Source organism: Melospiza melodia, chromosome 3, assembly GCF_035770615.1.
Source record: "Melospiza melodia melodia isolate bMelMel2 chromosome 3, bMelMel2.pri, whole genome shotgun sequence".
NCBI lineage: Eukaryota > Metazoa > Chordata > Aves > Passeriformes > Passerellidae > Melospiza > Melospiza melodia.
In genome coordinates, this window is record NC_086196.1 from 28,713,914 (window position 1) to 28,739,977 (window position 26,064).

Here is a 26,064-nt window from a genome sequence, read left to right on the forward strand (position 1 = left end):
TAGTACTTTTTTTAGTTAAGAAAACCAAAATAATAACACACGCTGTAGCTGGGAAAAATTATTTTCAATTAGATTGTTACAGGTGTATTATAAATAAGGAATTTACTTTCCATTAGACAAAGTAAGAGCCTGGTTTATTTCCCTTTAAAGATGGCACAGAGATTGTTTATCATGTTTTGGACTGGACATTGCATGACTACACAGTACACCATGTTAATCTGTAATGACATTACAGGCCAAGAGAGAGATCAAGATCAACAGGAATCTTCTAATATAATTATCAAAATTTGAAATGCATACTTTCCAGTTTATGCATCATGACAAAGCCAAAATTTGTTTTCCCTACTTAATATGAGTTCGTTCTCCCTGAATTACAGACCAACGAACTATTTGTCCTTTGGACAAATTAGTGGGCAATTTTCCTTCCAAATTTAAGTTTCAAGATCTAAAGAGACCACATCATTGTGCATAATTTAAATAAGACAGTTTTGGTCTAGTTAGGTCAAAGTTTTTCAAACTGTAGCGCAACTGTATTATAACAAAGTCAAACAGAATAAAATACATTCCTTATATGTCTCAGAAAATAAATTCAGAAAAACGGGGATTATTAGGACTTACCACTCTGTTAAGGAGCAGTTCCCTAAATTTGTGAAGTTGTTGTCTGTACTCTTTGCCATTCAAAGGAGAAGTCAAATGTTTGCATAAATTTTTTAGATCAGCAGACCTGATCTGTCATATCTGCCTATGTCTTACTCAAGTTCTTCTGGCTAGATGAGGAGCAGGCAGACTGTGTTGCAAAGCCAGTCTACTGAGCATATGTCTAAAAATGTGGCTCAAAAACCAGATTAGCTGCAGCAGCATTCCTAAAATGAGAATGGCTTGTGCTCATCCTGATCTCTGCTCTACATTAAAAAATTCCCTTGACAGAGTATGACCAAGAGTTACCCTGTGGCCGAGTCAAAATAAAGCAAGCAAGAAGTTTGTGGTGGTGACACAAATAGGGGAAGCTGGTATATGATTAAAATACCCTGCATGCTGCAAGAGCCTTGTCCTCACAGGATGTCTTAATTCCCTTCAACATCCATTTTTAATTTCTGGTTTGCTTTAAACCTAGTATTTTCCAGGATATTTTTCCAGGCTTCTAAACATTAAGGAAGTATTATACCACATTAAAATGACAAGTATGAAATGCTAAGTGATTAAGACTGTCTGGAATATTTGTAGGGAAGTGGAGAGCTTGGTGTCTTGGTCTAGGAATGCTCCTCTGACTCTGTGCATCTCCACAGATTTCCATGGATCACTCTAACAGCAGCGGCTGAAGTATAGTAATAGGATAAGTTGTTGAGACAAACCCTCCTAAAATGCCATGGTTTTCCATTATCATGAATACTTAACCATTGATATTAGACCCTAAATGGTATTCATTTGCAACAAACTCATCTTCCTATTGCTGCTTTCCATTAAAAAAAGCTGTCAGGCTGCTCTCACAGTTCTTTCTGCTTTGTTTTCTTTACCAGAGCAGCCTAGCCCAAGATATCTATCTGCTTTCCTAGAGCTGTCGTGTTTGTGTCCTTGCTGTTTGGTTTGTTTTATACCTCAGGGCTGCATATTGGAAAATGAGCTGACTTTTGGTTTTGGAGGATTTTGTTGACGTTGTCTAGAACAACTTGTTTTTTAAGACTTTGTTTTTAAATAGCAGTTCAAGAGTACATTATATAACAGGGAAAAACAAAAAGTAATAGAGAGGAGGGAAGGGAGAAACTTTATCATGGTGTAAATATAATAGAAGTAGCAAAGAAGTAGAGACATTTCCAACATTTTTAAATGACTTTTAATAAGATGAATTGCTTCAGCTTCAATCTGAGATGCATGCCTTTAGGAATCATTAGTAATGATCCCAATCTTTCTCTCTTTCCCAGTTTGTCACTTAAACAATAGAAATGCTCTGGGAAATGTAAGTTGTTGAAACAGCAATCTTGCATGATGGCACTGAAAACTAATATCTTTAAAGTAGTATAAGTCCTACTATCCCAGGAGGACAAATCTTCCATCAACAGAGCTGGAAAGAATAAAATTTCAGTCAAATGTAGATGAGGTACATCTGCTGCATTAATGCATTTCATCTTTAGGCACGTGTGCTGAAAGACCTGAAGAGCTTCCTCTCAATATCATCCTCAGCTTCTGACGTTTTCATGTGCTGTTCCCTGAAACTTGGAATGGGAACATACAGATGAGGGAGAGTATGCTAACAAGCTTTCACTTTTAGAAATATCAGTTTTACATTTGCATATAGCTAAGGCAAAACACAGTGGAGCTTGGGATGTCTTTATTGCAACATGAATTATTGACTCTTAAAGGGCAACTGAGTGAAATCAGGCAGACTGAAGTTTATAGGATGTTAGAATGATTTTTCAGAATATAGACGTTAGTTTATGCAAAAAATGTTCACCACTCTATAAAAAACTGGAACCAAATGTAGCACCTCTTGCTGATGTTAATATTTGTTATAATTCAATCTTCAGTCATAATGCCTGTTATTGGTGAAAGCTGGCAAACTAACCCCCCTAGGTCCAGATTCCATGTTACCACTTTGAATAGGAACTTCTTAGCTGAGGTCCTTCTTATCTATGACTGGATTTTTAAGAGCCTAATAATGGCTGAAAATATATTTACCTATGTTATTAAATAAATGTGAAACAATAATAAATTAGAAAAGAATAAGATGACCATGGAAATCTTGAAAAGAAGAATTTTGAAGGAAAGATTAGTTGATATAAGGGGTGGAGAACAATAAAAATTAATTGACTTTTGAAAAATGGACTTTTCCCAGTGTGCTACTAAAATCAACATGGTGATTAAAGTACAGGGCTAATGAGTAACTTCTAGAGGCATAACGTGCTGAACCATCTTTGTTCCTCATGAAATGCTGCTGATCACAGCTTTTGCTTTGATTACGACTCTGTAAAAGTACATTTCTGCAAATGATGTCTGCATAGATAAGAAAAAGAAAGGTAGATTGACAGTAGAAGAACTATTCATTCTGGAATTGTATCTGAATAGAATACCTCTGAGCATTCATTTGCACACATCTTTGTGCAGAGCTATACAGTAATAGTTTATCCCATGGGGAAATTTTTAGCCAATTAAACATGTGTTGTGTGGATATGCAGGTGTTCAAGCATATTACACTGATTGACAGATGTGTTTCTGAAATGATGCCAATATATATGTGTTATACCTAACTTACAGTAACAACCCAGGCCACCAATTACACAGAGCTACACTCTTTCTTCAGAAATCACAGCTGTTTCATAATCATTAAAGCAGTAGTTTAACTGACTCCAGTTTTTGGTAGCAGGGGCTGAATAAATTACTGTTGTACGTTAATGCAAGTAAGAGCAATTAACACAAGCTGTAATCATAACTGCAATTGAAATGTTATGCCAGATCTGTCAATATGAATAATTTTACAAATTTGTTATTTTATAAGACTTAAATGTAATCTTAATTTGACCTTGAATAGATTACAAAGTTGTAACCAATCAAGGTTACAATTGTAACCAATTGGTCAACTGTAACCAAGGTTACAACTGATTAGCTGTAAGGTTTTTGTAAATCCTATTAAAAATTAATGTATCGGCATTTTTTGTAAAAACATGGATGCAAGGTAGCATCACTAGTTTTATGTGCTTCAACTGAGAGTACATAGAGGTGTTAGGTAGATAAACATGGAGATTTCACCTTATTGTTAAAATGTCTAGATTAAATATTTGCATTAGATTCTCCAACTAAGTACAGTGAGAGTGGATATTCAAGCAGTTTTTAAGATCTACAAATAACTTGCTCCTTCTTCTCACTTCTCTTTCGATGTCAGATTTTAAGAGAGGGAAAGTTGTTAGCAACAAACAATCCTAATATTCACTGACGTTTGTTCTCTATTCTTGTTACTAAACCTAAACTATGTTCCCTTTTATTAATGGGTGAGAAATATAAATATCTCCAGAGGGGCAAGTAATTGCATTCTGACACAGATACAAGACAGATTAAACACTCTTTGCAGATGCCTATTTCTCTCTATCAGCCCTAAAGTGAGACTAGGGTGAACAGTTTCAATGTAGATTTACAACTTTAGACATAAAGTTTGCATGAGGTAAAGTTTCTTAATGATTACATTAATCTGAGTATCTAAAAAAGTTCTTAAAATTTATGAATTCAGTGAATCGTCATGAGCTTCAGATAGTCATTCCTCTACCTACTTATATTGAATGGGTCATAACTTATCCCACTGAAATATCTGCAACATGGGAACTTCTGTCTGTCACTAAACAGAGATTGTGCAGATCATTAAGTCTCACATAACCCTGTAAAACTGACATAAATTATTTATATCCCTAAGAAAGTAGAGACAAGGCAAACAGAGGTCCAGCAAAATTCAGTTAACTGATTTAGTCTCCTCAGATATTTTCTTTATTTAATATAAATTACATGTTCATCAATATTCCTTGAAAATGCTGGGGACTTGATATTTTAGCATGGGAAATCAAAGCTTATTAGTGCATGGGCAGCCATCTATCAAATTGAAAACATCTTAAGTCAGGAGTGGATTTGCATTGAAAAATGTCTTGTTTGCAGTTCAAGATTCCTGTCAAGTGTTCTTCAGTAAAATCACTTTATTTAACTCTTAATCTGATGCAGGATGACAATATTATCTTCAGTTTGGAAGATCCTTTGGGCTCCATCTTGTGGCTATTTCAGTGACTGTTTCCTTTGAGAGAGCTGCCTGCTTTCAGCTGGTCAAAATATCACTAATAGTTTCAACAGCATACTAGCATATGGCTGTATTTATTATTTTCTAGAACATAATACAGAATTTTTGACCCTAATTTAAGAAAATTATTTTAAAAGTATTTATAATGATTTGGGGTTTTTGATTTCATTGTTCAGGACTAAAAGTTCTATTAAGAGTCTATGTAATACACTTTGCAGTTACAGAATCAGATACTTTACGTTCTTATCTTTTGACTCTTGTTAGGAAATGACATAGTGAGGCTGTGATTCATCTTGAACCAGTGGCATCTGCAGCTGAGCAGAAATCCCATGCTACCGTGACCATTTGCTTTATGAATAAGATGGCTGACTTCCAGTTTTTCTGGTCAATTACAAAACTAAGCAGCTCTGAAATCCCCCTATTTTGTTTTGTTTTGTTTTGTTTTTTGCTTTTGTTTTTTTACAATCTGGAAAGCATCTTGATTTTTATATATATTGAAAAGGGATGCCACTGTGCCTTGGCCAGTTTATTTCACGCTCTGTATGCAGAACAGTATTTTCCAAGCCATACAGTACCATTACAAGGAGTACTAGAAAGAAATTGTTCTGTACTGAATTGACAAAAGATATAGTTTGGAGCTTGAATGTTCATGGCGTGCCCATTTTCTCCTTTTGTTTGATTTTAGCTGCACTCAGATGTTATACATTTTTTACACCACAATGCATTTATTGAGAAAAAGACTAAATGTAATCCTACATACTCTCCTGTCAATTTATTTTGATGAAACTTGTTACATGAATATGATTTTCATTTTGCTTTCTAAAAACTAGTAAATGAACTTAAGAGCAAGGTGTCAGAGTGTTAACGCTGAAAATCAGAGTGGGAGTGTTGCTACTGACAGGCAACCAGGACCTGCATCTCACTAACTTGCAAGTCTTCCTAATATCTGACTGTAGGCAGTCCACAGAGCAGGTGAGACTCACAGAGGTCTTGAATTGGATGTGCTCTCAGGAGCAAGGCAGAGTTTGCTCTCTGTCTCTTGCTCATTAGCTCCAAGGAGGATGGAGAAACCAACTCCCTGGCAGCTTAGGTTCACTTTCAGAAATGAGAGTGTTCTTACATGTGCTTGTGAGAATGAGCAACCACAGGGATTGGCTGAATCCTGTTTGGTCCACTAGAAACACAGATGTAAAGAATCTTTACAAAACAAGTCTTTCTGACACTGACTGGAGAGACAACTCACTGCTCTTACTTGCTTGACGTCCCCAACTCAGTCCATGTCCACTATAGTCAGAAATAAATAGGATATGGGAGATATGAAATGAAATAAGAAATTCTACTTTATGCAGAACTAGGAAAACTTGACATTTTTTTTGATCTGGCTCTATTCCAAACAAGGATTTTTGTAACCCTCTGTAGTTATAAAACATTTTTGAAATATGAAAATACTCTTTTCGTTTATAGAAAAAAAGAGTAATTTTTAATATTTATTTCATTTAAAAGTGACAATTAAATGTGAAAAATGCTGAAATATTTCAGCATGTTGCATTTCTGTTTACTGTTTTCTGGAGATGCCCTGGAAATTATGGGATTTATATCACTTCACCAACCCCTGGGTCTATTTAAATTAGTTTGATTTCTTGCTTACATGCTTTGAATTATTAGCAAGAGTTTAAAATTTTTGTGTACTGGGAGCCAGATTTGCTCTTGGGAAATTTTGGAAGCGCCTTCCTCATGCAAAGGTTTTCTGCCTCTTGCCCTTTTAGAATTGACAACATTTACACATTTCTGTGACAGCTTCTCTATCCCACACATGTTGAAAGAAGGCATAACATGATGCTGGAAGGTAAAGCTGCCCATTTTCTAGGACTTTGGTCACAAAGTCCTAGAGACCTAACATTTGAAAGAGAAATAGTGAATGCCTAAATTTCATGCATTAATTGTGCCTCAACGTTCCTGTTAGCATCATCCATATTTGGAGAAATCAGCACAATATGTAATCTTTCTCCAACTTAATTTTGTTCTTTTTTGTCTCTTGCCAGCTCCTTCAAGTCTGATTTATGCTATGCACAGAATGTACCATTGACTGAACGCGTCATTCCATCTTCTTCTCTTTTATGATGGCTTGTCACTCTGTATGGCTCATTATTCTTGTTTTTCTAGATGAGGGATGTATTTGAATAGGACAAAATAATTGGAGAAATCTTCATGTAGAGTACAGTGTGTGTGCTGTATGATTCACAGGAGAAATGGTAAAGTGCTGTTTGAACTGTGCATGCTACCACCACAATATATTTTGGATAATGAGCCAGTCAATTTAGAGCGCTGCCTGGCTACTTCTATTATTTTTGCAGCTGTGCAAAAAATACTGTGTCCTTAAGCAAAACCAGTGAACATTACCCTTTTTTATTGCCAGTCAGAGGAATACACATGCAGCCTAGAGCAATTTCTTGTGACAACAGAATAAGCAGAAATAAATAAAACCTTATCATATTTGGAGTTAGCTAGTAGCATGCAATATTTTCTGTATGAGGCCTGCAGAGAAGGGGAAGCTAGATGAGAAAGCATGGCAACTAAAGCATGGCATATTCATTTTTTGGAAGAGGCCTTATTATTTCTCTCCAGTTTTTCAGTTTAGTGCGTATCTACTAAAGGCATGAACATCACTGAACCAGTTCGCTTTAGTCACTGGAAGATTTCATTTTTCTGGCATTTTTTTCACTAGAATCACTACCTTCCTTGCTGACAGTGTTGGTTATGATCTCAGAAAACCAGAGGGTGGTATAATCCAAAAAATAAATAAAGGGATGATAATCATAAGAATGTCTAAAACTGAATTTCAGTTCATCCTTCCATGTTTCTGTGAAATAGGTTGGTGGTAACCAGCAGGATGAGATACAGCCCGAGCCAGGTGCATGAAAGTAGCCTACACATGCTTGTTGCAAAATCCTTTCAACTAAGAAATTAAAGGAAAATTTTTTAAGCAAAAGAAATATAGAAAAGAAAATGAAATGGAAAAATCAATCTAACTTCAAAGATTGTTCATGAAAAATGCATTTTTCAATCAGTTTTGCTGGGGAAGATTTTGGTTAAGGGGGAAGAAAATCCTAGCTGATGGAATATGAGCACTAGATGTTTAAAACAAATTCCCTTGGTGTTCTTCTGCAAAAGAATGGGCTCACAATCTGACAAGGGTGAGAGAAGTAGCGCCCTTAAAAATTACCTCGTTCTTTTCTTTCCATCAAGGATGTAGCAGCTCATGTTTTTGAAAACTGCAGAGATTTTGATATCTGAAAACCAATGGCTCTATGAGTAGCTGCCAGTTTTCTGATTCTCCCTGCTTCATGTGCTACCTTTCAGGCCTCAGTTGCTGCAAATTAATCTTTGGACAAAATATCCTGCTTAATACCTATTAAGCAAGGTTGTTTCTGATAACTGAAATTAATTTTATTGTTCTGTTAAAGACATGAAGTGAAATTTTGGCCTCAGTGGAGTGAATGGGAATTTTGCCACTAACATCAATGCAGCCAAGATTTCACTCATGAGCTGATAAAACAGTTGAGACTATAAATTTTTTTTTCCAGTTCAGTTAACAGCTCTGTACAGGGATTACAGAAAAAACAAAAAAATGTCTTCATGTATAGGCAGTAAAGATTGGCTCCACTGTACAATTATGTGAATCATAGAATTTCCAAATGGCAAATGACACGCCCTAGCCCCCCTCCCCTCCACCAAATCTCCCATCATTAATAAAGAGCTATTTTTTTCTCATTGAATAAAAAATTTTTCTCATAAAAAAAGAATCTTGAATAATCCTAAGAAATATATGCATGTGTTCTGAAAATGTTCCCATTGCTCTATTTAGTGAGAAAGACAAGATTTATAAGCCCAGTACCCAATAAAGTTGAACAGGCTAAAAAAAATACCACCTCAGTGCAAATATTTCAAATTATTTTTGCTGTTTGAATAAAATAAGAAAATTGGGAAAAAAGTTTTCACTCAGCAAATCTTATTCCTAAAGACAACATATAAATAGAGATTTAGGTTCTGATAAATATATTATATTTATCTTTAAATAAAAGTAATATCTTTTGTTCTGATTTAGGGCAAATTTTTCCACTAATCTGTTAAAATATCAGAGAATGACTTCAGCAAAGGTTACATGCAAGCTCCATATATATGTGAAAAGAGGAAATTAAATGTGCCTAGAAAAGCAACTTCTGCAAAGAACAAGCAGCCAGGTCAGCATGCATGGTGCACTGCAAGTTTTCTTCTCTTTGACAAATCCTAACGTGGTAACAAAGGCCTTTCATTTTCCTCCCAGCCAGAATGAGGAAGTGTCTGACACTGGTCTGTATTGGCCTGTTTTAAAAAGGAGCTACCAACAGTGGAAATGACAACAGTGTTATCCCAGCAGGAGCAGATAAAGTTGGCTGATGGTAGCACACGAGGTGCTGTATGTCATCACAATGCTGTAAATCATCACAATTGTATCACTGAACGAAAGAAACATTTCTCACAGCAGTCACAGCCTGAAAGATGTTTCAGTCAAGGGAAGAGATTGATTTACCTTTCTTCTCCCCCTCCTTTTTCACTGCAGCTGAAACAGAAACAAAAATACAGTGTTTCCAAAATTGAAGTTAATAGCAGTATCAGTAGAAATAATTCAAACACCCATATGAACATTTGTGCACATATATCAAATCGTACATATATTATGCCATAAAGGAATACATTTCTTTGCCAGATGAAGAAACTGAAACATTTCCTCACGGACACGCAGCTCTGCTATTGATAAGAGCATATTCCAGCTTTCTGCATCCTCACACAAAATTTTAGTCATGGTCATCTTCCTCCCATACATTGAGAATGGGAGAGAGTCATAGAGCGAATATTTCAAAATCAACAATGAAGGAGGAGGATAGATTGAATGTCAAGGGGTAAGAGGAGTATAGAGAAAGGTTATGAGATATCATCAGTTTAGGAGAAATACGTACTTTTGTGCTATTAGAAATTAGTAATATTAATTACTAATATTATTAGTAATATTAATTAGTAATATTAAAAAAGAGCATAAAATAAGACATAAAAGCTGTCTGAAATTATATTTCTGAGCCTCTGCCCAATATTGAGACTTTCAAGACCTGATTATCCAGCAATCCCACCTCTAAACCCCATAGCATGAGTTTTGTGGGAAGGAAAATGGGAAAGAGACTGGAAGAAAACATATACTTTAAAAATTAAACCAAATTTTAAAAACCTGGAATTCGTTCCTCACTGGAAGCTGTGATGTGTGCCCAAGATTCAAACTCTGGAGACAGAATAAAAGTTCCCTAAAACTCAGCCCAGTATTCCAATAAGACCTTGCATACATCTACAATGAGTGCTGTGAAACCATAACAAAATTTTACTAAAAGGGATGAGGTGGCTAAAATGAGTTACCTGCATTTACAGATAACTGCTGCAACTCTGATGGAGATGAGCCAAGCTTATCCTTAAAGCTCTTCAAAATCCATGCACTACCCATTCTCCAGCCCACATTTATAGGACCAAAACTTCTAAAAATGTATTTACAGATGTCACTTTATTTTGAAAGGTATGATAGAAGTGGTCTTAGTAAGCCTCTGCCTTAGGCTAGCATTTGCAGGCAAAAGAAGAGAGAGGAATTAAGATTCAGAGCCTGTACTTTCCCAGAAAAGGGTGTTCAGCGCCTGGCTGCCGATATGAATGGGTCTGATATGGCATTGGAACTGGAAATGAAACAAGCATAAGTGTAATTCTGCAATTATTGGATAATGTGCCCTGGTATAGGACAGAAATCAAGGAACATGAGGTCAGAAGAGGGCAGACACTCCCTAGTAGTTGCATTTTGTGTGCTGGTCTCCGTCTCTTCAGTGTTCTTAAAATGAGAAATCATTTTACTGCAAACTGTTTGTACATTTAGATATAAAGGGTCAAGAAGGTTAAACCTTGAACTACTAAAATGCTATTTATCAATGGCCTGCGACAAAAATATTCTGATTTCAAAATTTTTCATGTTTTCTACTACCTAACCTCCTTTAGAGAATTAGATAAATTTTAAGCATCTCAAGAATGTGCTCAAAAAAAAAGGTTTCGTGACTAGAATCGGTGAAAATCTGGCATAAGGCATCCAGGATCCGGTGCTCTTTGCAATCACTTCCTTTTTTTAGGTAATGGGTGTATCAGAGCTGTGCTGTGCACATTTCACAAACTGTGGTTACAGCAGAGTGAGTAGTTTTTACCCCCAGAGACCGCTACAGGAGCCTCAATGGCTTTTGAAAGGCATACGTATATTGCCACTTGTGGTGTTTTGAAGCGACTCCCAAATCAACAGAAACCCCAAATACTGAGACTCTGGGAAGGGCTTATAGGTGAATGTGCAGTGCACCTCTGGGCTCCTGCTGCCTTCTGTGCTGCCATCTCATGGGATGTGGCTCAGTGTCCCTCTGCTCCCCAGGCAGAGCAGGGCCCCTCCACGCCGGCACTTAGGGCTGGCCAGCTTCTGTTAGCATGCTATTGTAGCCTGTTGGCACATCTGCTGGAATTGTCACCTTGGCCACAGTCTTTCTGATGGGATGCACTGTAAATACTCAACAAATCTCATGAGGCAGAAGAGGCCTCATTTTGACCACTGTAGCCAGTAGCATTGCCTCTGGTCAAATCCTGCTGCTCAAATGGAAAATGATAAGGAATGAATGAAAAGGGGCAGAACACTGTCCTTTATATTGCTCTTTCAGAAGCTGAGCAATGTATCTGAGTCTGAAAAGCAGCAAAAAGATGGATAGTTTACCCAAGGAACTTGGTTTTCAGGTGATAAAAGGCCAGAGTACCTGCTGCATAATGCATGGTAGCTAGGGAGGGAAGGGCATGAAACAGAGTGATGAACTAGAAAATGTGATGCTCCAATGTAAGAGATTCCCTTGGTTGTGTGCTTTTTACCCTGATTATTTGGAGAAAGAACTAATTCTTGAGTCAACTTGTTTTTCTCTCTGTACTGAAGAGACCTTTCTTGTTGTTCTTGAATTACGAATTTGTACACACAGAGCTATTCAAAGAGGGCTCTATTAACAGCCTTAAATCACAATCTGTCTTTTCTAGGCCTATCCAAATCCAATCATATTTTTCAGTTAATATAGATGGTATAAAAAGCAAAATACATTTATTAAGAATATACACACCATGTTATGGAATTACAAATCTAGATTGACAACCATTGCAGGAACCAGAAATGAGCATTGTAATATTTTATGTTTTGTGAATAGGTGAATTATTACAAGCCATGGAGGACCCTGTTAAATTTTTTTTTTTTTTTTTTGTAGTGTAGAGTGGGAAAAGAAAGGTAAATTCCAGTGGTGGAAAGGTCAGAAAACTGTGATAATGCAGTAAGGATTTTCAAGGAGGAAAAATATTCAAGTTTAAGACTGCTCTATTGTTTAAGACTTTTATCAGAAACTTGAACCTTTATCACCAGCAGTCCTTCAATCTCTTACATAGTGGTGTTTCCAAAGGACTTTTTTCTGAGCTGTTGAGCAAACACAAACCTTTTCAAAATCGTAAAGATACCTTGAAAGCAGCAAAAAACTTCAAAACACTGGTTCCTACTCAAAACCAGTTTTTCTATGTAGCTTTATGACCCAGAAATAGCCAGAAACAGATGTTTAGTCTAAAAACTGCCATAAAAGTGTCTTCTTCTACAAATATTCCCTTTATTTTCTTATAAGAAGCAGTTGGTTTCCATCCTGAAACAGGAAGTTTAACTTTATTTCTAAATGTGCAATTAATTATGAAAATTACATTTCCATACAGATATCCAGTTCCTCTGTCATTTCTAGAGAGCCCTTGACTTAGATTTGTGATTTTCAGTCTTATCATGATCATACTAATTAATCTCAGAGGAAATCTTGAATCTTTCCTATTTCACCTTGGATGAGACTTTTGTTGTTTTTCCTAGCCCACTACAGTGCCACGTTATCACGTAAGGGTTTTGTAAACAACACTCTAGACGAGTTGCAGCTTTGATTTATGCAATAGCTTCAGAACATTATATGTCTTTTTCCTAATGCATTTGCATATGGAAGAAACTTTTTCAGTGACTTGTCTGCAGCAATACTTTGGTACTTTCCTGGATTTACATGTTGAATTTAAGATAAATATTTCTTTAATATTTTCCCTCTACTTCATATTTCATTATATTTATGGACACTAAATTTTCTTTAACATCGTGCTGTCTGTTCACCTCGTAAATTCAATGTATCACAGCCCCTTCTTATCCTGAATTCTTTAACTGATTTTGTCATCTGAAAATTTCATTACATTGCTATTTCTATCTTATCCTGTTAATTAAGGAATATAACATGAATCCAGACATGAAATCATAAGCAATTCTTTGTAAACAAGATGCAAGATGAAAATTAATCAATTGCTCCCTGATTCCTAACCAGATATTTATTTTCTTTAATACTGTAGGTCTTAGGCAGCAGCTCCTTAGCTTCTGCAGTAATTTTTATAACGAGACTTTATGAGACTATATTTAAAACATTAAATAAGTGTTGGGTTTATTACTTTATTAATATATTGGAAAAAGTTATTGTTAAGACATAGTTTCCATTTCTAGATACAACACAGGCTGGAACACTGTTTTTCCAGTTATTTGACTTTGTTCTTAATTTAATTATGGATTCACCAGATTTCTGACAGATTTTTATTTTCTGAATAACTCTGCAGTAATTTAAATCTATTTGCCCTCACACAAAGGGCAAATACATTTGAAAGTAATTGACATTTTGACTAAGTTCTAGTACTTATTTTGCTTATAAACATGTAAGCTGTGGTGAAACAAGAACAAATGCAAAGTCATCCCATGTGTCAGGTACTCTGTGATAACTGTTCATGTGCGTGCTGTTATGCTGAAGTGAAAGCCACCTCATGTAGACAGCTACAGCAAAGCATCTGGCATTCACTGAGTTGATACTGTCTTTGCCCATCTCACCATAAATTGTCCATCTGTTCATAGCTTGAGAAGAAGATACTGTTTTAAAATATTTAAGAACAATTTACATTGATATTTCTCTCTCAGACCTTCCTAGAAGGTATTTTCTCTGTCTCTTTCAGTCTTTTTGAATTCTGAATTTCTCTTATTCATGTCAAGTGAAATCTTACTCATGTTAAGAAACTGCAGTTAAAAGAACCAGTATAGTGAGTATCAGAGAGGAGAATTTATCCTTTAAATTGGCTGAAGCATCTGTTATTTAGAATGATTCTCATTCAGTAGCAGGAAAAACCTTTCCTGCCCTTTTCCTCCTCTGGTCCAGATTTTAATGAACAGTTTCGGAGAAATAACCTCTTATTCAATTATATTCATGCATTTTATCACTAATGGGCAAGAATTATGTTACATTTGAACTCCCTCATAACCTGCCTATCCCTTTTGCCTTAATTTGTAAGACATAGCTGCTGACCTACTAAGAAAAAAATTATTCGCTAGATAACCCCCAAAAAGTTTACAGTATTTTTCTCTTTATTACCAGCAGTGCCTTAATAGAATACAGAAGGATATTGTCTAGAAGGAAAGTGTGCAAACTCAGTATAATTATTAGATTATAAACCACATGTGCTGGATCTGGCTACGATAGGCTTAAATTTTGCAGTAGTCAGAAGGGAGCATAGCCAGGACCCAGAGGTAATTCCACACCATGTCACATCATTTTGTGGGGATGGATTCCAGGTTGGGTAGGTGATGGACAGAGAGGTCAGTTGTTAGTGTTTCCACAGGCAATATCATCATGTGAATCACTCACTTTTCTTCTTGTACACTCTGCCATTAATATTGCTGCTGTTACTGGTCATTGTCTTGTTTCATTGCTGTTTCCAGACACCCTCATGAGGCACCTTTTGGGCCTCCAATTCTCCTCCCCAGTTTGCCAAAGTGGAGGAGTGAGGGGAAAGTGACTGAGCAGTGCGTGGTTTGGAGTGTTTTAGTGGGAACACTAAATTGAGGAATAGCATTCCTAAATCCCCACAGTCCTCTCTCTGTAAAGTCACTTGGTAGAAGAGGCAAGGGTATGGTAATATTCCTGAGCAAGTTCTCTTTGACTGTGTGTGGAGCCTGGTCCAGTGCAATTGGGGCCATAAATCCAGAGGAATTGTGACACACTTGAGAACTTGTTTGAACCTCATGAAGTTCAACAAGGCCAAGCACAAGATCCTGCACATGGACTGGGGCAATCCCAAGCACAAATACAGACTGGGCAGAGAATGGATCAAGAAAGCTCAAAGGAGAACTATTTGGGGTTCTTGGTGGACAAGAAGTTCAACATGACCCAGCAATGTGCATTCAGAGCGCACAAATCTAACCATATTCTGGGCTGCACCAAAAGCAGTTTGGCCGGCAGCGTGAGGGAGGAGATTCTCTCCTACTCTGGTGAGATCCCAGCTGCAGTACTACATTTAGCTCTGGGGACCACAACTTGAGAAGGATATGAAGAATTCCAGTGAATCTAAAGGAGACCATGAATATGATCAGAAGGCCAGAGCACCTGTGCTATATAGACAAGCTGAGAGAGTTGAGTTTGTTTGGCCTGAAGAAGAGAATTTTTTGGGGACACCCTCTAGCATCCTCCAATAGCTGAAGTAGCATACAAGAAAGATGGAGAAACACTCTTCACAAGAATATATAGTGACTGAACAAGGGGAAAGGGCTTCTAACTGAAAGGGACTAAGTTTAGATTAGATATTAGGAAGAAAATTTTACTGTGAGGGTGGTGGAATAAGTAGAGGGTCTGGAATAAATTGCTTAAAGATGTTGTGGATGACCTATCCTGGGAAGTGTTCAAAGTCAGGTTTGATAGGGCTTTAAGAAACCTGGTCTTGTTTGATGTGTCCCTGCCCATGCCAGGGTGAGTAAAACTAGATGATCCCTCCTAATTTAAACTGTTCTATAAGTCTATGAGAAAAATGGCAATAAAACAGATTAAGCCTGCTTCGTCAGGCTTATGCTTGAGAAATAGATTAACCCAGTCAGAGAGAATCCTTGTTTCTGATTTGAAATAATATGTGAAAAAATAATATTATGCATCAAGAATTTTGATTTATTGCATAAACATGCAAAAAAAAAAAAAAATAGACTAATTTCTGACCCCTCACTTCAAGGAGGACACTGAAGTTCTGGAATGTGTCCAGAGAAGGGCAATGAAGCTGCTGAAGGATCTGCAGCACAAGTCTTAGGAGGAGCAGGTAAGGGGTGTTTAGCCTGGAGAAAAGGAGGCTCAGGAGAGACCTTATTGCTCCCTACAACTGCCTGGAAGGAGGCTCTAGGCAGGGGAGGGTCGATCTCTTCTCCCAGGCAACCAGTGCCACAACAAGAAGACACAGCCTCAAACTGCACCAGGGGAGGTTCAGGTTGGAAATCAGGAGGAATTCTTCACAGGAAGGGTTAGTAAGCACTGGAATGGACTTCCCAGGTTGTTGGAGTCACCATTGCTGGAGGTATTCAAAAAACAACTGGAAATGGCACTTAGTGCCATGGTCTAGTTGACAATGAAGTGTTTTGTCTAAGGTTGCATTCAATAATCCTGACTCCTTTTCCAGCATAAATGAGTCTGTGAGTCTGTTATTTTGTGATTCAGAGGACTTTTCAGGATGCTATTATGGAGTTCTGGTTGTACCAGCATTTAGCATCCCTAACTCCAGGAAATACCTGAAGTATCTGTAGATATACTTTCATTTACATACCAAAAGTATGTTTCTACATATCTATGCAGGTAAATATTATTCAGCTTGAATATTTTCTTTAAGGAAAAGTAATAAAAAGATCAAGTATCAAGCCACGAGGACAACTTCATACTTTGTAGTTTGCCACGAAACATACCTTACTTTTATGTAACCTACTTTTTGGAATTAAAATTTCAATTCCCTTTTCTAATTTGGTGTTCATTCATATTATGCTACTTCTGTTCTTTTTTTCTTATTTTCTAGTGTCTATTGAAGAATATTTACAGAGAAGTTCTGACTTTAAATGGGAATTTTATACCTGCCATTATGACTCAGTCTTGGTTAAAAATATGTCATTATGTTAGTCTGACTTTTAAAGCTCTGGCATTTTCTTGAAGTATTTCTTACTGACAGTGTGAAGCAATGATGTTCTGTAATGGATGGGTCATTTGAACAGGCTGATATTGAGATTTTTGTATACCAAATCTATCTACCTTACATTTCAGTTCTCTATTATTAGTTCTCTATTTTATATTATAATTCTACATTGAACTTCTGTGAATTTGATTTTCACATTTCAGCAATGTACTTATCATAACAAAGGGGCCACTTCTGTTACTGTAATTTACACGGGACTTGACATATTTCTGTAAAGTAGCAAGTGCTAATCCAAACACTGTTATTTCTCAAGGCATTTTTGGTTGGCTAGTTTAACCTGAGATGTCCTCTGAGGAAGCGCCCCATGAACTCTCAGTTGGCTAAAAAATACAGCACGCATAAAAGTGACCTCCTGCTCACACTTGGTTACAGGGCAATGGCCAAAAAATTTCTGGAATACTTTTTTCCAGAGAGGCTTTTCTCAAACTGTCTGCCAGATGTATGTGACATGTCACTTATCATTGTTAAGAAAGGGAGGGTTAGTGATGCGCAGCATCCCACATGAATGCTTAAAGCCACTTTACGCTTTGGGGTTACACTCTTCTGACAAAATGTCAATGTCTTGTCATGCATATTCAGTGTCACTGAGTTAGTTGTATTTGCTGTTGGAAATGTTGTACTTCTTTGAATCCCAGAAACTAGGAAATAGCATATCTGTCTCATGAAACCGAGAAGACATAAACAACTTTTAAAAACCTGCAGCCACTGAGCTGAACTGCCTCCAAAGGAAGATTGTATAAGATTTACTGTGTCATGAACTTTGAAGACTAGCAAATTACTGAATCCTATTGTTGACATATAGTGGTGTCATTATGTAAGAGCATGCAACCTGAGATGTTCCCACTCAAGCTCAACTTTCCTACTCAACTTTTCTGTTGCAGTCCTGCTTCAGGGCCCTGAAGGATCTATAGTCCTGCTCACTGGGCAGACCTAAGATACACAAGACTTAGCAGGCAGTTGGCCCAATTGTGTGTCTGACAGAATCTAATCCAAGTATTTTAAGTTCTTATAGAGTCAGCTAGAGTCAAAGAGAAATGCTGTCTCAGGTGTGAGACATCATTTTTTCTCAGCGCGCTGTGCAAGGCATCAGGTACATCCATAGATGACATACAAGGCTGTATGCAATGCAGTAGGAATAACTGAATGAGTACTGCTCATCTCGCTTGGGAAGCTGGTAAAAGCTGTGTAAACCCAGGGCTATCACACTCCACTAGAGCTGATACACTACTTGGACTACTACAAGGAGTTTCAAACTATTTAAGCCCTAAGTTCATTTTCATAGAAATATAAAATGGTTTGGGTTGGAAGGAACCTTAAAGATAACCTCGCATGGCAGCAGGGACATCTTGGACTCAGCCACATAAATCAGAGTCCCATCTGACCTGGCCTTGAACACCTCCGGGGTAGATGCACAACTTCTCTAGGCAACCTATTCACCAACCTCACAGTCAAATTTCTCCCATATCTAATCTAAACCTACTTTCCTTCTGTTTGAAGCCATCCTCCCTTGTCCTGTCACTACATGTTCTTGTAAATAGTCTCATTCCATCCACCTTGAAGACTCCTGTCTGGTACTGGAAGGCCGCAATTAGGTCACACCAAAGCCTTCTCTGCTCCAGCCTGAAGAAACCGAATTTGCTCAACTTTTCCTCATAGGAGAGGTGTTCTATCCCTCTAATTATCTTGGTGGCTTCCTCTGGATTTCAACAGGTCCATGTTCTTTCTGTGCTGGGGACCCAAGAGCTGGACGCAGCACTACACCAGAGGGAAAGAATTGCCTCCTGTGACCTGCTGGCCACACTGCTTTTGATGCAGCGCAGAAAACAATTGCCTCTCTTGCCTGCAGGAGCATATTGGTGGCTCATGTCCAGCCTCTTATTCAGCAGCACCCCCAAGTCCTTCTTGACAGGGCTACTCTCAATAGCACTTTTTTTTCTGGTAGCACTTAAGCCTTTACTTTAAATCAGTACTATGCAACAATGCAAAGTAATAGCTGATGTCTGCTAGTCTGCTATACTCTAGGTGAAATAGCTGCACTTAAAAACTTGTGAATGTTGTCTTTCATAACTTTGTCAGAGAAAATATTACCTCAATACTTCTAGCATTCCTTAGGGAAGCTCTAAAGATAGGAAGCAGTATTATTCAATTATCTGAAACAGTTTTCAAAACTGACTGGAAGATTTTAAAATAGACTACTACATTTCCATGACTCAAATGACTGTTATTAGCTAACAAGTTTTTACATATTTTTATCCCTATTATCCATTATTTACACAGTTTACTTGAACAACTGTTTAATAATGAAAAAGTGGATTTAGTCCATATGCAAAAAGGATAAAAGTAAACTAAATTTTGTTTGAATTTATTTGATATGAATAAATAAACCTAAACATAGTTGGTTAATTATAATTACAGTGTCTAAATATGTCTAGTATTTGAGATGTACTATAAATTGTTATTGATTTTTATTTGATAGTTAGTGCTGATATTTCAATATAAGAAAAGAGAGAAAAGTGCAATCAAATAATATGTAGAAGAAGTAAAATGCAATCTGAAATGACTATTTTAAAAAGAAAGAATAAGACAAAAATCAAGAAAAAGTAAACTAATTCCTTTTGACTTTAGAGACTATAAAATACCATGGCTACAACTTTGTATAGCCTCATATGCACCTGTCACTTGTTCAATCAGGTAAAAAAAATGTTCAGCAGCAAAGGATGCCATTCAAGGACATTCAGGAATAACTAACCAAAGAAACTGGGACTTAATTTGTGACACCTTGAACAACAGATTTATTTTCTCAACTGAAACTTAGGTTAAGGTTCAGTTCAACTTGGGATTGTTACCTTTTTCCTTAGGATTATTTGAAGCCTTAATTTCTTTTCGTTTTGAAGAGTCTGAAAGAGAAATCAAACACAAAAATGAAAGAAGAAAATTAGCAACATAAATATACACTGTGCTCATTGGTACTGTAACAAACGTGCATAACACCAGATCAGCCAAATGCATAAAAGAGATGTGTTAAGAATTAGAATTTCCATTTAATTCAATAAAAGGCACAAACTAAAGTTGAAAGCAAACCAAAAATAAGTCCCATTAAATTTTCTGGCAAAGTTTCTGCAGGTCAAACTATACCCTCATTCCTGTGCTTCAGCATTCACTTCAGCATTCAGCAGCAGCTGTGTTATAATTCACTCAGAACAGACTAGCACTCCCACTGCAGTGTTGGCTGTGCAGGTCAGACAGCAGTTAAAGAACACCACAATAAGAAGTGGTATGACTTTATTATTTCTGAATCATGTCAGACACTGCTCCTTTCAATATATCAGATCTTTTAAATGAGAAGAATCTAAGCTTGGTCCCTTTTTGCCAACAGCCTGTAATTCAAAATATATCAAAACCGCACTGAGATACCAGCAGAAGACTTGTTATTTGCCAGCCACATAATTATAAGACATTACCTTTTTCCTTAAAGGCTGTTGGAGGCTTCACATCTTTTCTTTTTCCAGTCTCTAGAAAGAAACATTTAACATTTATCACAAGTCAGGTTAGGGAAATAAGATGACACTTGAATAGAAAACAAGTAAAAAAATTTGATATGTGGAGAGCAAAAGAGATGTGATAATTGAATAGATTTAACAGCATGGAAATAAAGAACAGGACAAAAAAAAACAAGGTCATCCATTCATCTTTCTAGTCTTGGATATGCAAAATAATATGCCTTCAAAATGTCATTAAGTTCTCTGAATTCTAAGGAAACTGTGGAGCCCTCTCTCAAGCAGGCAATGAAGAATTGCTTAAAAAGAAGAAAGAAATTCTACAGAGCAGTTGGCATCAATGATTTCTTCTTTTGCTGAACCCAAATAAAAACTAATCCGCATTGATATAATTGAAATATTAGGAATATTTCTCTTGAAAGCCAGAGGCTGCTGACAAAGGTAACTGGGAGTTTTTTATTCAGGAGTGACAAAAGGACCAGCTACTCATTCAGGATGCCAATACTCTTTTAATATTGAAGAGGCCATATGGATATTGCCTGTGAACAGAATTTCACTTCCTATGCATATATAGCCTTTTAAAATGACAGGCACACTGGCTATAAAAGAAGAGCAGTGCTCATCCTTCAAATGTACATTAACATATTTTATGTCAAAATGAATAGTCCAGGGACTTAATTGTATCTTTAATTTTTTTTTCTTCAGTATATGACAAAGTGTTAAAGGAGATGAGAAAAAAAAATCAAACCTGAAATTCTAGTTCTCCCTTTCTAGTAACTGGCAAGGCAGAACTCAGGGACAAAAAAAACCAAACCAAGCAACCAACCAAATTCCCCAAAAGCCCCCCAAAAATTCAGTTGTTAGGTAACCACAAATAAAGGAAAACTATGATATTCTTTTGGTGTCCAGGTGAGACACAGGGACTGATAGCAGTGGCATAGAGGAGAATTCTCAGCCACAAGGGACATCCTGGCTTCATTTCCTACAATTTTTACAAGGAACAATACATTCCTTGCAGAATTGTGTCATTTTGTTCTATATCTATTCAGCAGTCATAATCTGGACTGCATCCAGTATCTCCAGTTTCCAAAAAAAGGGGACTTTGTAACAATTTGGACTTCAGATGTGCTGCTCCAGCTCAGGAACCAGGCACAGTACGGACAGCCTTTGCTGTTTCATTTAAATTTTTCAGCTGTTTTAGTACTCTACAGAAAGACAGTGTTCCATACACATCACATTGCAACAAATAAGGTGTGCTCCAAATAGATGCTATCAAGCAACCCATGACCCCTGTGTGAACAGTTAGCAGTCTTGCAACTGAAAGGATTAGACACAGAGATGTATGTGCCCACATTGCCAACAAATTAAGAAAAGAAATTTGTCCTATCAGTCACCCTCAAACACCTGGATGCATCAGTAGCCTCAGCCAGTTTAATTCTCAGACACCCACATTCCTGAGCTGTAGCCACATGGACCAGATTCAGTCTAGTTCCCTTCAGTAATTTTCCCACTGTGGGATTTAAACAACTCATTTTTGAACAACCAACATCCAAAAATGGTATAAAAGCAAATTTTAGTATTTTCCCCAAGACATTAATTCAAATATTCACATTTAAAAGAAGCCCAGATGATTTCTAGGGATCCTACTGGGGTCTGTACAGCAAAAATATTTTTAAAAACAATATCATGGTTAAAATAATCTAAACAGGAACAAGGATGGGTTTTGTTTTCCACACTTCTATATACCTACTCAAGAGCTCTTTCTAGACTGACTAACTGTTGTGATATTCAGGTCTGGATTTCTTAATTTCTTCACTTACCTTTTTCTCTTATGCTCTCTGGATTCTTGAGATTTTTTACCTTCAGGGGATCTGTAGGAAGATAATTATGTTTCAGAGACTTAGAAGACAGGAGTACCCTTCTACATTTAAAAGATGAGTCAAGAAATATTTAGAAACCAAGACCAAAATTGTGAACATAAATAGATGCACGCTTGATCTCTTTTTATATACTCTCTAGAGACTGTCTCATATTTTTAAGGTGCAATAAAGTTAGTAGCAAAAGCAAGAACAGAAATTGCTTTTGGTGACTGTTTGTAGAGACCACATAGAAGAGAGAAATTCGAAAGACGAGGAAAATGAGCAAGCAATGACACAGGATTAGGAATTCTTTGGGTCTTATCCAAAACTTAATGAAGACAGTTTATGCTTTCTTCCTCTGAAGAATATATCTTTACCTCAGTCCTTCAGGGAATATGCATTCAGGGTCAGCAAGCACAGGAAAAGCATACACTATGTTGTGTAAACAACTAATGTTTAAATATTCTTTTTTTCAAGCAACAGTTTCTTGACATCCTAAGTGTATTTATCAGGGAAATTAGGAGAAAATAGTTTTTTCCAAAGTGAAGAAATAATTTAATAGGCTTTTGAGTGTATGCTATTTGAGTGAGAGAATATCACAGCCTGCAGAATGCTAAATAGACTCAACTGCATTCCATCTGACAGGATATAGCACCTAAGCATATAGAAAAAACCCATGCCATTTATTCCAAATGACAGTAAACTAAATCTTCAGCAAAACAGAAAAAGCTAAAAGAAGATTCTTTAAAAAATAATTTTAACTCTGAACATCCTCCTGGCTACCATGGTACCAGGAAGTGATCCCACTTATCCATCTGGATTTAAGTGTGAGTTGTAACAGAAAAAAACAGCTTTGGTTTCTCCACCAGCTTCAGCCCCCACTTCCAGGGTGGCTAAAGCTGGTAGAGAAACCACATTGCACAGGGATAGGTTGTGAAATTAGGAGCCTGATCTTCACAGCAGCAGGTGGATTCTTCTTCAGGGGACTGAGAGAAAACTTCCAGTGTGAAGCCTGAAACCCTTTGAATTAGCCTCTATATTGGATATATGAAAAGGCTTGAGGGAACAGCTGCCTCACTCTGGGCACACTGGTGATCTCAGTGATCAGCAGCCACCCTTGCAGCCACAGCACAAATCTTTGGCCTTGTGGGTTTTGTGCCACATACCCATGGTGGGTTTTGTTGCCATCCATGTAGCAGATCTCCCTTAGATTTCCTATAATATGTAGCTCCTAAAGAAGGTTCAGCACTTTTGAGCCTTACAACTTTTGGATGCAACTCTCAGTGCAGGACACGTTACATGCTGCACCAAGTTCCCCACCCTCTGAGCCGAGGATACTGAGATCACCAGTTCTGCTTTTCTTCCAGGGAGCAGGTTTTCATTTTCAGAAGTTTAAACATGTACTTACTGAGGACTTATCAAACTTCTGCTCTGAAATGACCACTTTATTGCTGATCCCAGCAGGGGAAAAACATAAAGCTGGATTAAAGTCAGCTTTCACCATAATGCTTTCCTCCCACATTCTACTCCGGGGTTGAACCTGGGTCAGGTTAGGAAGATGGTATAGAATGATGAAGTAGCAGCAGTGTGCGATATCCTCAGGATAAAGATATAGTTCTCATGCAAATGACAATGGCAGATAAATAAATAGATATAGACAGAAATGTGAACTGCTACTGTTCATGATATAACTCCATTTTTAAGGGGAAAAAAATATTACAAGTTAAGAAAAAAAATGCCACAGGCAAGATAATATTTCATGTTATATTTGTTTTAAAGGAAGTGTAAGTATTGCATAGCAAGTACAAATCAGCTCATTTGTTTCTTTAATGACAGTATACTATAATATATATGGCAAGAAAGAAATGCACACTATTGAATTATTTCCCCTATCAATCTGTTTATGAAAATAAATAGGTTTTTTATCCACTCATAGCTGACATAAGGAAATATTCAAAGATATCCCAAAACATGTCAAAAGAAAGGAAGAAGGAAAAAGGGCATTTGTTTGGAAAATAAATCACAGAACACAGGGTGAGAAGGAATTTATGTTATCTATACAGGATAGATGCTGTCAATAACTCAGCACAATGCAAATATCTTAGAAAAAACCAATGAAGAGTTGTATATTAAATATTACAAACTTTTAGTGCCACTGTTACACCCTCTGAATGAATGAACTTCTACTCTGGTTATCTGGGTAACATACCTACCAAAAACCACGTGGCAAATTATAACTTAGAGTTTCATTGGCCTCAAGTTATTTGAATATGCTTATGTCAACAGAAAATCAGTTTCTATATTTGTGAGTATAAATAGGCTTCTTTACTCTTTACTGCAGGGAAGAGCTGAAAAGCTAGTTATAAATTCAGACAGAGTCCTGAGGTGTCCTGTATCACTAAGAAGTGGAAAACGTACTATTCCACTGTTCTCTTTAACTACTCTCAATAAAATTAGGCTCCAGGACTGAAGACATTTTATTCACCTCATAAAATAGATAAAGTAACTTTGTAGGGTTATGATCTATAAAGTATCCCAGCAACAACTCCAAATTCAGGGATTTAATTTTCCTCTTTCTTCTTTAAATAAAACCACTATGCTTCAGTTTATGAAATATAGCCTGCTTTAGGATAAGATTTTTGGTCTGGACATAATCTGTGTTCATTCAAACTTAGCCCATCCTTCAAAGGGAATGATGTGTGATGATAGCTCCTTTATTGCATAAGGTGCCAGACACACATTAATCACCACGAGTATTTAACACTTCACCTAGAAGTGTTCCTTTATTTTGTTTACATGAATAGTAACAAAATTCCAAGATACATAAATAGGAAGTATATGCAGTCTTAAAAATCCTTAATTTCCTGTGTCCTTTGATATATTTTTATTTTCCAGAAAGATCCACTTTAAGAAAAAAATTGTAAAACACCAAGTCCCAAAGGGTAAAAAAAAGTCCCCAGTGACCTGGTCAAAAACATTTATAGAGGCCCACTCATGAGGCTTGAAGAGGTGGTGGAGAGGGGAAGGAATGACACACAAATAGGCTTTGATTAATTTATGAACCACAGTTTGGGCAGATATGATTACTGAAATGGGGAACAAATAATGTGAAATATATGTTTATGCAGTAGAGTGATCCGTAATGCAATAAGAAAATACACAACTAAGAAAGGCACCAAGGTTTGTAGAAGTTTCTCCCCACAGCTTTATAAGTTGTCCCTATAGTCTTTGATGTTGATATATTTTCAACTGAGCTCTACAGCTCACTAATCAGCATCCTTGTTTTTAGGCACAGGCACAGAATTTTGCCAGTTTGATGCCTATTATGGGAAACAGTGATGGCTGCATCAGCAAGAGCTCTCAGCATCTGAAGGACAGGCTCAGTTGGGCTGGATATCAGTGCTACTGCAGGGGGTCAGGAGCCTGTGATGTCTTTGCAGATACATTCAGCAGCAAGTTTTCAGCTGTATTGACATTTAAAAGAAATTCCTACCTGCTCTTTTCTGAAGGCTGGGCGGAGAAAATCTTGCCTCCTTTGTCATGTTAGAAGGACCTGTAATGACTAATTACTAATAACTTAGTAATTGAAGTTGCTGATAAGTTAAACAGGAGCATAGGAGACAAAAAAGCAGTGATGTGGCCACTCTCAACAAAGGACACACTATGGAAAATTTTTCAGTGCTGGCAAACCACTATCCATTTGCTCTAAAGAAACTCTTATCAAAGAGAAAAAAGTTTTGGGTCTTCTCTCTTTTTCTCTCCTCTCCCTGCC

At 36.9% G+C, this 26,064-nt stretch overlaps 1 protein-coding gene across 1 annotated transcript in view; it reads right to left on the reverse strand.

Annotated features, from left to right (window-relative positions):
• TRDN (triadin) overlaps positions 1-26,064 on the reverse strand; it is a 224,527-nt gene that overhangs the window by 42,001 nt on the left and 156,462 nt on the right. The window contains exons 27-31 of the mRNA XM_063153340.1: positions 25,786-25,845; positions 22,254-22,304; positions 20,398-20,448; positions 19,783-19,833; positions 9,339-9,368 (exon numbers count right to left, since the gene is read on the reverse strand). Coding sequence (XP_063009410.1) covers positions 9,339-9,368; positions 19,783-19,833; positions 20,398-20,448; positions 22,254-22,304; positions 25,786-25,845 — 243 coding nt within the window. The remainder of the gene's footprint in view (positions 1-9,338; positions 9,369-19,782; positions 19,834-20,397; positions 20,449-22,253; positions 22,305-25,785; positions 25,846-26,064) is intronic.